This window comes from Leuciscus leuciscus (genome assembly GCF_965113295.1).
Source record: "Leuciscus leuciscus genome assembly, chromosome: 18".
Lineage (NCBI taxonomy): Eukaryota > Metazoa > Chordata > Actinopteri > Cypriniformes > Leuciscidae > Leuciscus > Leuciscus leuciscus.
This window is the reverse complement of record NC_138742.1, coordinates 33,909,494-33,921,672: the sequence shown is the minus strand read 5'-3', so window position 1 is coordinate 33,921,672 and position 12,179 is coordinate 33,909,494. Positions and strand designations below refer to the sequence as shown.

The 12,179-nt window shown below is 41.0% G+C and overlaps 1 protein-coding gene across 2 annotated transcripts; it reads left to right on the top strand.

The window, feature by feature from the left end:
* Nucleotides 1-254: 254 nt before the first annotated feature.
* Nucleotides 255-11,585, top strand: ogfr (opioid growth factor receptor). 2 transcript variants are annotated; one of them, XM_082144452.1, is made up of 7 exons: nt 255-496; nt 5,456-5,524; nt 5,604-5,685; nt 5,775-5,853; nt 6,346-6,412; nt 6,541-6,689; nt 10,008-11,585. In XM_082144452.1, the coding sequence occupies exons 1-7, from the start codon at nt 392-394 to the stop codon at nt 10,960-10,962; spliced, it is 1,506 nt and encodes a 501-aa protein (XP_082000578.1). In that variant the 5' UTR covers nt 255-391; the 3' UTR covers nt 10,963-11,585. The 2 variants fall into 2 exon arrangements, with proteins under 2 accessions (XP_082000578.1, XP_082000579.1); XM_082144453.1 differs by lacking the exon at nt 255-496 and adding an exon at nt 4,254-4,803.
* The last annotated feature ends 594 nt before the right edge of the window (nt 11,586-12,179 follow it).

Genomic DNA, 12,179 nt, shown 5'->3' with positions numbered 1-12,179 from the left:
GTTGTTGATTCTTATTCCTTAATATTATATTACCTGTGTTTTTTATTGTCCATGCATTTTATAGACCTCTGGTCTTTGGAATTACCACGTGCTCTCTTTTATTGACCCCAGATACTGGTGATAAGAGCCGGAGGAGCATGAGTGCTTGTGAGTTTGACACACTCCTGTAATAATGGTAACAACAGCAAAAGAAGGTCACAGTATATAACACTCCGCATTCAGGGCTTCTGTGACGAGCAGCGCGCGCGGGCGTGAGCGATGACGAGCGCAGTCAGTGAGCGAGCAGCGCGCGCGCGGACATCATCATCTGCACATCCAATGGAGCCGTGCGGACTCTCCTCAAACCCCAGGGCTTTCATCACATGCATCATCACTCATATGACCTGTAGGGATGGACGACGATCTGGTGTGTGAATATGACTCCACCTGGGACACGGAGAGCGACGGGGACGAGCTGGAAAACACCGGCCGCAGCAAGAAAACACGGCCCGCATTCGTATGTCTCTCTCTCTCTCTCTCTCTCTCTCTCTCTCTCTCTCTCTCTCTCTCTCTCTCTCTCTCTCTCTCTCACACACACACTCTCTCACACACACACACACACACACACACACACACACACACTCTCTCACACACACTCATCTGTGAACCACTGTTTTATTCTATATTGTCCATTGGGCGGTGTGTTTCATCTAGTGTAGCTATATCTGTGTTTTGACGTCAGGCGCGCCGAAACCTGCACGCGCACCCTTTCCTCTGAAGCGAGCACTAGCGGGAAGTGTCTAAATGAACCATTTTGACGGGTTATTTATTTGCAGTAGATTTACTTTTATTGTTTTGCGTGTGTTTTGTAGAATAGCATGTTAGCTAGTTATTTAACGTAAGCTCTGCTGACCGGAAGTACGTCACTCGCCGCCGATCTGCACGTCATCTGCTGGGCCGCAGATGAAAACACCTTCAGTTCAGTTCTTCAAAACCACACTATTATCATCACGATGAGCAATAATGCTAAATATACTGGGTTTTTAGACCGGACTGTATTCTACTATACGTCTCAGTGTTTAATGGGAATGTACACGGAATACGGCCCAGGCTAAAGTCAGTTACTGGTTCATTCATGGTATTTTAATCTTGTGCACCTGCTTTTTAAAATGGTGAGAATATTAGAAATGACCAATTGCAGTCTTGTGCTTCAGCGCATTCACAATCTACAACCTAACTTAAGAGCTTTGAGAATAAATAGCTCAATTTTGTTATAAAAGCATATTTTGTATTTACATAAAACTAAATAGAGGTGGTGTTGTGGAGGAATGTTTCTATCAGGGTGTGTGTGAGACGGCACATTTACACTATTCCCTGTGTCTCTGCACTTTAGATTAGGCTCAGATATCATATGGCCTTGAAACAGTCCTGACTATGTAATTGAAGGAGAGTACGAGTCTACGTGTGCGATTCACTGATGACGGACACCTTCAAGTGGAGCAAGACAATGTCATTGTGTTAAAGACTTAAAGAAACACATCTCAAGTAGCAAAACATAGTCCACAGCTGTGATTTAAGCCAAAGGCTGCTGCCTAAAAAAAGTTCAGCGTGTCCTGTACCCATTTCAATAGAAAATGTTTCAATAATAAAAAAAAATCATTATTCCTTCTCTCTTTGGTTCACACATGTTAAACTGCTGTGGCAGCGTCGCCTGTCGCTTCTCTCGTAACTCATTTCTCTAGAATTGAAAAAGTCAATAGAAAACCAACACAAGCTACTCAAAAATTAGTGTGTTGCTGTTGGTTGCGGACAATAGTAGCCCCCCCCCCCCTAACTTCAGAGAATTGTGAATACGAAACCTCAGACTGTGGTGTTCGGCTTGCTTGAATTTAATTAAATTTTTGTAACATCATTTTTAGGGGTCCAACCCGTATTGTGCGGTGTCTGCGATCTGTAGTAAAAGATCCTACACTTGGCCAAACTGGTGCACGTCTGGACCGTCCCAGCATGACCGTACATAATGACACTCACGCATGTGGACAGCAGGAATCTTCCCATAAGGGCAACTAAAAACTCATAAATCTGCAACCGTTTGATCATGGAAAGTGAAATTTGATGTGTATCTTCTATAGGTAAAGTGTGAATCAAGCTATGAAAAACAATTTGTACAAACCAACAAAAAATAGCTTCCAGCGACCAAATTCAAGTCCAGCTGCTATTAGCTTAATGTAATCATTCAGCAGATATTTTTAGGTGACCCATCATTTTGAAGTGGCCTATATCTTGTAAGCACGAAGACAACGGGACACACGTCATGAGCTTCTGATGCTCCTCTCGAGGGACAGCATTATGAGAAGTCGTTTGAAGTCCTTGTTTCTCATCAGTGGCTGAACACTGCCTGATGTGCTTCTGAAGTCAGTCGCTGTCCCTTTTGGAACGGCATGTATTTTTGTATTTTTTAAGTTGCTTTATCAAATCAGTATTAGTGAAGATTCAGGACTGTTGGCCTTTACATGCATTGACATGGCAGTTGTACACCTGCTTGCGACTATATTTTATTACATTTACAGGGCTTGACATTAACTTTTTGAGGCACTTGTCCTTCGGACAGGTAAATTTATGTTTCACTTGTCCATGCACAAAAGTCACTTGTCCGGGTAAAGATTTATAATTTTATCATAAATTTTTTTTGCGTTTTGCTAATGCAGAATTTGAACAAACCATTGAAAGCATCCAAACACTATCAATATTAATCAAATTCAGTTGAAACAGTAGAAAGGAACGTGTCCCAAGAATAGAGTTCCCCTTCAACAAGAAATAAGGATCTCCAGACTCCCTAATACAAAGTAATACTTTGCACGCTGGTGTGCAGTGTATCACCAGAGGTAGTGGTGACTCTTGGTGTAAAAAATAAAACTATGACCTTTATACAGGCTTCAGTGTGGACAAAAACACTTCAAAATGTGTTCGTTTCAAATCGGTAAAATTAAATCTGTAAAATAGACGTAATGAGTGACACATAACGTGAAGTAACATGGCATTTTATTTTGTTTGAAATTTAACTTGTCCAGTGGGCAACTAATTTTCTCTTCCACTTGTCCTACAAAAAAATCCACTTGTCCCGGACAAGCGGACAAGCCTTAATGTCGAGCCCTGCCATTTACTACTTTCAGTGTTTATTTTATGTAATATGTCTTAAAGCTGCCGTCGGCAACATTTTTTTGATCATATTCAGTGTAATCGACACTATAATCCGACAGAACAACATAAATAAGGTGGTTTTAGAAAAAACCCGAGCTTCTAACTCCACCTGGAGCGTGTTATTTGTTTTGCAAAAATCCAGCGCTCCCGCTTCATCAGGTCCAATCAGCGCAGGGGGGTGTGAGATCTGACTGTCAATCACAGGTCGTGCACACGCCACAGATCCCCCCTCACTCGCGCACGTTAATATCACATGCACACGCCACGCCTGAAGTTCGCCTGGAGATTGCATGAAGCGTGATGGCGGAGAGAAAATCTACTAACAAGCTTCCAATTCCTCGGTTATTGCTATCTATGGATAGATTAGCCAGGGCAGCCTACCTCCGAGTCCATGGTGTTGATAGATGCTGAAGAGACGGACGCGTTCACAGAAAATCAGGTACACACGCACAGTGACGCACTGACGAGCACGACCTCGATGGGAGGGTGCTCGCTGGTAGTGGGGAGGGGCATGAGAGTTGTAAACATTAAAAATTTTGGCTAATCGACCCAATCTGCCAGACTTGCCGACGGCAGCTTTAATGCATGTATAAGATTTCCATTTCCATTGGCAGTGCGGGAGGTAAACAGATGAGCTTCTGCTTAAAGGGTTAGTTCACCCAAAAATGAAAATTCTGTCAGTAATTACTCACCCTCATGTTGTTCCAACCCCGTAAGACCTTCGTTCATCTTCGGAACACAAATTAAGATATTTTCAATCTTAAGTTTATAAAGCGACGAGAATACTTTTTGTCCACAAAAACAAAACAAAAATTACGACTTTATTCCACTATTCATTTCCTTCTCTCTGGGCCTCGAGTTTTTTCACCTAGTGTTTTAGCGCAGCGCTTCTGTGTTGTGCATCACACGCATCACACACATGACCAGCGTCGGCCAATAGTGAGCCTACGTGTGACGTATAACACAGAAGCGCTGCGCTAAAACACTAGGTGAAAAAACTCGAGGCCCAGAGAGAAGGAAATGAATAGTGGAATAAAGTCGTAATTTTTGTTTTGTTTTTGTGGACAAAAAGTATTCTCGTCGCTTTATAAACTTAAGATTGAGCCACTGGAGTCACTTGGACTAGATTAACAATGTCTTTAATACATTTTCTGGGCCAGCAAGTTATAATGTCTTAGAAGCCTATGGAGGAGTGAGACAGCTCTCAGATTTAATCAAAAATATCTTAATTTGTGTTCCGAAGATGAACGAAGGTCTTACGGGGTTGGAACAACATGAGGGTGAGTAATTACTGACAGAATTTTCATTTTTGGGTGAACTAACCCTTTAAAGTTGAGTCCACTTTTTGGATTGTAATAATTGAAAAGGGTTTGCAGGATGTGATTGGCTACAGGGAACTACAGGGATAGTTATAATAACCACATTTTGATTAAAGGGGTGGTTGATTATGATTTCACTTGTCTAACTTTAGTTAGTGTGTAATGTTGCTGTTTGAGCATAAACAACATCTGCAAAGTTACGACGCTCAAAGTTCAAAGCAAAGGGAGATATTTGCTCTTAAAGAAAATGCTTTTTAAGGACTACAACAAACGGCTGGTAGAGACTACACCACATTCCTCTCGGGTTAGTGACATCACCAACTCAAAAATTTACATAAACCCCGCCCCCTGAACACAATTTATAGATTATCAAGACAGAATATTCTAATCAATGATTAGAAGATAACTACACATAAGCTTCATAAATTCATCAACTAACCATTCAGAAATGTCCTGTTGCTTCTACATGTTGTCACTTCTTCTTGAGTCTCTCCATCATTGTCTGAATCCGGTTTGAACATAAAAGGCTACAAGTTTTTGAAATTTTCAGTGCATGTGTGTGTGAGTGCTGCTGTTGTAGCTCCGCCCACTATGCCAGGAGCAGCAGCTCATTTGCATATAAAAGGCCAGACACAAAACGATGCATTTTTGCTCACCCTCAAAAAATGACCATTTTAACATGCTATATACAATATCTGTGAGGTATTTTGAGCTAAAACTTCACACACACACTCTGGGGACATCAAAAGACTTATTTTACATCTTGTGAAAATGGCATTATACCTCCCCTTTAATATCATATTTTGATATTTGATGTTGGTAAATACAAGAGACTTTGAACGGTCGGAAACATCTGCAAACCACTGTTCTCACACTCTAGCATGGATAGTTTGGGAATTGGGATGCAGCCAGTTAAAGGGAGCTGAAACTAATGTTTGGGCCTTTGATCTTTGCAGTGGTCCAACTCTTCCTCCAGAAACCTCAGAGCCGCCAAGGACATGCAGAACTACAGACATGGATATCCAGTAAGAGCTGACCAGAAGTGCACTTTAAACTGGTAAAACTGACCTGATGATGTGATGATCTTTCTTCATCTCTTTACAGAATATCAATGAAGAGGAATGCCCAGAAGAACGAATGACCAATTTAAAGTTCTATCTAAATGAAATTAAGTCTTCGCCTGATGGTACGTGTTTGCTTCCTCTTGAGCTGCGATAGCGAGTGCCAAAGCGAAGGAGTATTGCTCTTCATCTGAGCTCCTGTTTTGTGCTTTAGATGTGTCGATCGAGGCGTTTCACACCGAGTGGAGGACGGATTACAAAAGACTAGAGAGAGTTCATTCCTACATTCAGTGGTAAGAAGCACCTCTTTAACCTGATCTTGATTTGCAGGGTTTGATGGGATTTGTACGGTGGCCCAGAAGTGCAAAACAAATCAAAAATCGAATAAAAAACTAAATAATTATAAAGGCAATGGAAAGGTTAAAAACAAATGAACAAGTTAGAAAACACAACAACAATTCCCAAAACAAAATAACAAATCAGAAAACACAATGACAAGTCAGACAAAATGGAAAAGGTGTATGTGGCGATAGGAATACTGACCGCTGATTGGACGAGACATCTGTCAATTGAGACTTGCAGACTGTGGCAGGAGGATGTCGATTCGCATGTTACGTGCTTTCTAACTTGTTCAGTTGATTTTATTCTTTCCATTGCGTTTATAAATGTGTTGTTTTGTTTTGGGAATTGTGGTTTGTTTTGCACTTCTCGGCCACCGTAGATTTGATGGGCTCTGGAAGTGTGCAGATGAAGTGCTCTAAAACCGAGTCTTGTGTCGCTCGCAGGTTGTTTCCTCTGCGGGAGCCGGGTGTGAACTACATGGCAGCAGAGCTCACCAAGAAAGAGATCCAAGTGAGTCTTAAAGTGAATCGCTGATGAACACGGTAGCAGAGACTCCAGACGCTCCTCCTGTGTGTGTGTGTGTGTGTGTGTGTGTGTACTGGACTGTGAAGGTGTGTCTCTCGTCCCGTTGTCCGCAGGCGTTCAGGGAGAGCGAGGAAGCTAAGAGTCGTCTTCTGGATTCCTACGAGCTCATGCTCGGCTTCTACGGCCTACAGCTGCTCAACAGAGACACTGGGGAGGTGAAGCGCGCTGAGAACTGGAGGGAGCGGTTCGCCAATCTGGAGAGGTGAGGATCCTGAGACAGCTCAGACCCTGGACTTATTCATCAGCTCTCCTGTTCTTTAGTGTACAGATGAAATCTGCATCAGATCTCTGTTTTGTGCAGCTATCAGTCGTGAAGATATTGTCTCAGGTGTTGATTAGTGGTCAATAATTTTTTTTTTTTTACATTTTCAATGACTATAACCGATATCCAAGACAAAGCTGACCAATGACCATTCAATACTTGCTGACATATGTATATCAATTTAATCCAACATGTATTTGAAAATAGAAAAAATGATTCACTGATAAGATAGATTTCTGAAATCTCCACATATAAGCTGACGTTTGCTTTCCCTGCGTGGCCTTAGACCTTTTTCACAGCAGCCCATCCTTGATTTTTTTACGGGAATGAAAGCGAGGCTGTGAGGGATGGACATACTTCTCTTCAGTGGGTTCTACTGTTATTTAATGTGTTTTTGGATTGTTCTGCTGACAAAACACTGCAAAAATATCTCAACAAGATATTTAAACGGATAAAAAAACTCCCAACGACATGAGCTGTGGAAAATGATAAATGATCTGGGAGTTTTGTACAGCTTTTTTCAGCAGATGCCATTGAAATCACGGTAAGTCTGTCCGTCACAGCCTCGCTTCATACCCGTCACGGCGCTGCTCTGAATAAGGTCTATTAGGGTGCTACAGCTAGCATTAATTTGCTATTAATTTGCGGTAATTCGCGGTAATTTGTCCTGTTTAGTAACTCTGGCCCGTAGGCTGGTATACTTAGGGGTTACAGCCATTTTAAAATAAGCTATTCATATCCATGTGACTGACAGAGGAAGGTTCTAATGTTCAGGCATAAGGCATCCTTTTACTTCTCATTGTTTAGCATCAGTGTGTATCGGGGTGCTCATCTCCTGAAGTGCCACAGTCCTGCTGAGTTTAGTTTCACCCCTGCTCACATGTAACTGGGCTGCGTTTAACTCCTCTGGTGCTGAACATCCCCTCTGGGAATACCCACCTCCATTTTGAAGAGTGTTCAATCTCAAGGGAAGTGTATTTGACTGAGGGAGCAAGTCTGCACTTCATGCGGATCCATCGACCACAATGCAACACGACTGTGACGTCACAGCAGACCCCCAGCCCACACAACTCTAGCGTATGATATGATCTAGTTATTTTGACATTTAACTGCATTTTATAGTGGTAGTTACGGTCACCCTCATACAGTCCTCATTTCCCCACCACACTCAGGGTACAATATAAAAAATGTTTTTAATACAAATGATATATCATTTACTTCTTAACTATACATTTATGCTGTTTTGGGGGATATGTGGTACTGTTTTGCTATTTACCACACACAACGTGCAAAGATAATGAAGAAAGCGAGGGGAAGGGCATGAAACATGGATTAAACACTTCAACCCTGTAGTGTTCAGATAATCCTGAAGGACTTGATTAGCTTGATCATGTGTGTTTAATTAGGGTTGAAGCTGAACTCTGCAGGACTGGGTTTGGCACCACTGCTGTAATGGCTGTTATGCTGCTGCTTTTTAATTATTATTAACTCTAGTTTACAATTCCAGCACACTAAATAAACCTATGTAAATGCTGAGCGGGAGTATAATGACACGGGTCTCATGTTTTCAAGTGTACTTCACAAGTTCAGTAAATTGACCCTCTTAGTTCTGTAAGTTTTCCATGTTTTCTTATAGATATGAAACGAAGGTGAGTCAGTCGAGCTGTTCCTAATAAGCCCACTTGACAAAAAGATAATATATTTTTAGACAGAACATTAAATTGTATTTTGGCTGATGTTTTAATGTGGCTATCAACAGCTTTTAGCAATATTTGTTTATTGCTTATGTTTGTGAGCATCACTCAGGCAATGCCTAATGAAATCTATCTTTTCAATTCATCTTTAAAATACCAAGATACAAAGTCGTATCAGGTTGCAACAGATTTATTAATCTCTTATTTTTAACTTTTTTTTATTTATTATTAATACTAAACCAGTTTTGTCATCAGTTTTTGTCTTTTCAGACAAATGCAATTAAGTCAGCTCCAAATAAGAAATGAAATGACAGTAAAAAACATGCATTTGTTACAAAATAAATAATAATAGTTATTAGGGCTGTCAATCGATTAAAATTTTTAATCGTGATTAATCGCATGATTATCATGAGTTAACTCGCGATTAATCGCATTTAATGGCACATTTTTTTATTTGTTCTAAATGTACCTTAAATGAATACTTTTCAAGTTTGTAATACTCTAATCAACGTGGGCATGGATAAATATAGATGCTTTATGCAAATGTATGTTTATTATTGAAACCATAGTCAATATAGAGCATAAGGACGAGACATGTTTCAAAGGTCATAGATGTTTTTCAAAGAACTTGTTCATGTCTATTAGACACATGTAGAAAGAACAAAAAAATGCCAGGTTACCATTACTTCTCTTTCTTTGCACTGAGCAATTTACTAACACAAACATGTTTAGATTTTGCATGACAGGGCAGCTCTTCTGAAAATGCTAAATGTACATTTATTATTTATTATTACATTGTAGTTTGTCTCTCTCTCTGTGCCCATTTTGATGAAGCTAAATTCTCAATAAAACTGTTTTCATTGGTATATTTTACTGTTTCTGTTGTCAAACAACAGAATGAATTTGAAATGGTGACTGAAACGCGACCCATTAAGACATAACCATCTCTCCCTTCCAAGATGTTAAGTTAATCTGCACAACAATTCTGATAATCGAGCCGTCGTCTGGTGAAATCAAATTCACATAAGATAAAGACAATATCTGTGCTCTGATTTCGGCTATACTTGTAAAATTAGTGAAGCAACATAATATCAGTGCTTAACTGAATTAAAGCGCTGCTCCTCCTCCGAGAGAGAGAGAGAGAGAGAGAGAGAGAGAGAGAGAGAGAGAGAGAGAGAGCTAGTACCGGCGGTACCGGTAGATTCTCAGAAACTAAATAAGGTTTGGGGCGCTTTGTTGAAGGGAAAAAATCGCTAAAGGGGTCTGCAATGTCGCTAAATTGGCAACACTGTGTATCTCCATTTCTCCAACTAGAGGTTGGGCCACGGGTCAAACAGAAAATACGCGCTGCGTTAATCGCGCGTTAAAAAAATTTGTGCCGTTAATATGATTTTGCGTTAACGCGTTATTAACGCGTTAACTTTGACAGCCCTAATAGTTATATTTCAAAATTACAAGTGGGCTTATAGGGTGTAGCTGTAACTGACTGATTTTTCTCTCTTTTTTGTGTGATTGTGTCTTTATTTCACACATAACTGAAAAATTATGTAATATTTGCTTTCAGAAACATGCACAATAATCTGCGGATCACCCGGATCCTCAAAAGCCTGGGAGAACTGGGGTTTGAGCATTTCCAAGCCCCTCTTGTGCGCTTTTTCCTCGAGGAGACCCTCGTCAGGAAGACCCTCAGCGGCGTTAAGCGCAGCGTACTCGACTACTTTCTGTTCGCCGTGCGGGACAAGCGTGAGCGCAGGAAGCTGGTGCGCTTCGCCTTCCAGCACTTTGAGCCCAAAGACAAGTTTGTGTGGTGCCCCAGAAAAATCCAAAAACGCTTCAAGAAGAAGTCGGAGAAGCGGCAGAACTCTTTAGCTGGCAGCGGAGAGAGCGCAACCACCGACGAAGGGCATTCACGATACAAACACAAGGATGGAGAAGACGCAAGCGAGCCCAAACACAGCCAGCCAGTGGGCGATGGTACAGACGCAAAGAAGCAAGGCGACGGTGACTCCGTAATGAGAGATGACTCTGAGAAACCTTCTGAGAGCTCACCAGAAGATCATGAGCCAAGTCCAGATGCTCCTCCTGTAGAGTCACCGCTCAGTAACGACACCAGTGCTAACAACGGAGAGATCGTTAGCCTTGAACCAAGCAGTGCTGAAGGAGGAAAGCTTCCTGAAGTCACTCAAACAGCTGAGAGAGTAGAGGAGGTCTCGAACCCCCTCTGGGAATGTGTCGCGGGATCGAGCGACGGTGACGACTCTCGGGATGAGATGGACAGTCCGGCTGACTCACAGAAGGAGCTCGAGGAGACCGCCTCAGGGACGAGTGCGGACAGGACAGTGACTGACAGCCCTAAACACAGCTCCCCGGCACCGTCTGAGAAGGGTCCCGGGCCCGACTGCGGCCCGAGGGAGAAGAGCGGCACAGCAGGAGACCACCAGAACAATGGAATAAACGGCAACCAATCAAACGGCTCAGAGAAGGAAGAGCCAATGGATACGGTGGACACGAGTTCATAGCTCGCCCATGAATTCCTGACTATAATGATAACGCACTGAAAATGGACACTTTATAAACTTATTATTATAAGATGAGCTGATGATTTGACCTGTTGTTTTCTAAAGAGGGGCTTGTGTTTTCTGTGTATCGGTTCAGTTAACGGGAGTGTTGTTGTAACCTCCAGTGGCGGGGTCTTCTTATAGCTGGTTTATTCCTGGTCGAACGTTGATTTGTCCATGCTTTCAGATTCAGTTTTTCCCCAAGATTTGTTTTTTAACTGAAACTGTGAAAGAAGAATGTCATTTTTACATTCAACTAATAAACAACTATTGATAAATATTTCCATAGTCAATACATTTAGTTCAGATTCTGTATTTCTGCTGATGTTGTCCCAAAACATGTTTTGTTGATTACTCTGGGCTGTTCAGCACATGCATCATAACTCCCAACTCATAATTAAAGCTTTTTACCTTTTTCCACGTGACCTTAAATTAACCCTTCATGAAATATTCTAGAATAAAACAAATGTTACTGTTCATATATTGTTCTTTTGTTGGTTTAAAACAAATTTATCCTGTTTTCTGCACACATGATTATATGCTTTTTAAAGTAAGAATTAAAGTGTACTTTCGTTTGGCTTATACTTTCATTTCTGCATTTCATTAATAATAAGGGAAAGGTGGATGTTTTGTACATTTTCTGTTCTTTAAAACTGAGCACTAATCCTTTTCCAATTTAATAAGGTTTCAGATCTGTCAGATCTCCTGAGGTCAAGCGAACCATGAGGGAAAGGAGACACAACTGTAGTTAGGGCTGTAGAAGTGTTCTGTAGCTCATGCTAGTGGTTTTGAAGGATCGCTGCCGCTTGGCTATTTTCCCAGCGCTCACCGTCTCTCACTGAAATAATAAGGTTTTGTTTCTTTGCCTGTCAGCCTTTGGAAGTATAAGGTAGATTACATACAAAAGTATGATGGATGCAGTTTATACAGTACAGGCCAACAGTTAGGACACATTACTATTTTTAATGTTTTTGAAAGAAGTTTCTTCTGCTCATCAAGCCTGCATTTATCTGATCAAAAATACAGATTTTTAAAAAAATATTGTGATATATTATTACAATTTAAAATAATTGGTTTTCAATTTATTATACTTTAAATTATCATTTATTTCTGTGATGCAAAGCTGAATTTTCAGGATCATTACTTCAGTCTTCAGTGTCACATGATCCTTTAGAAAT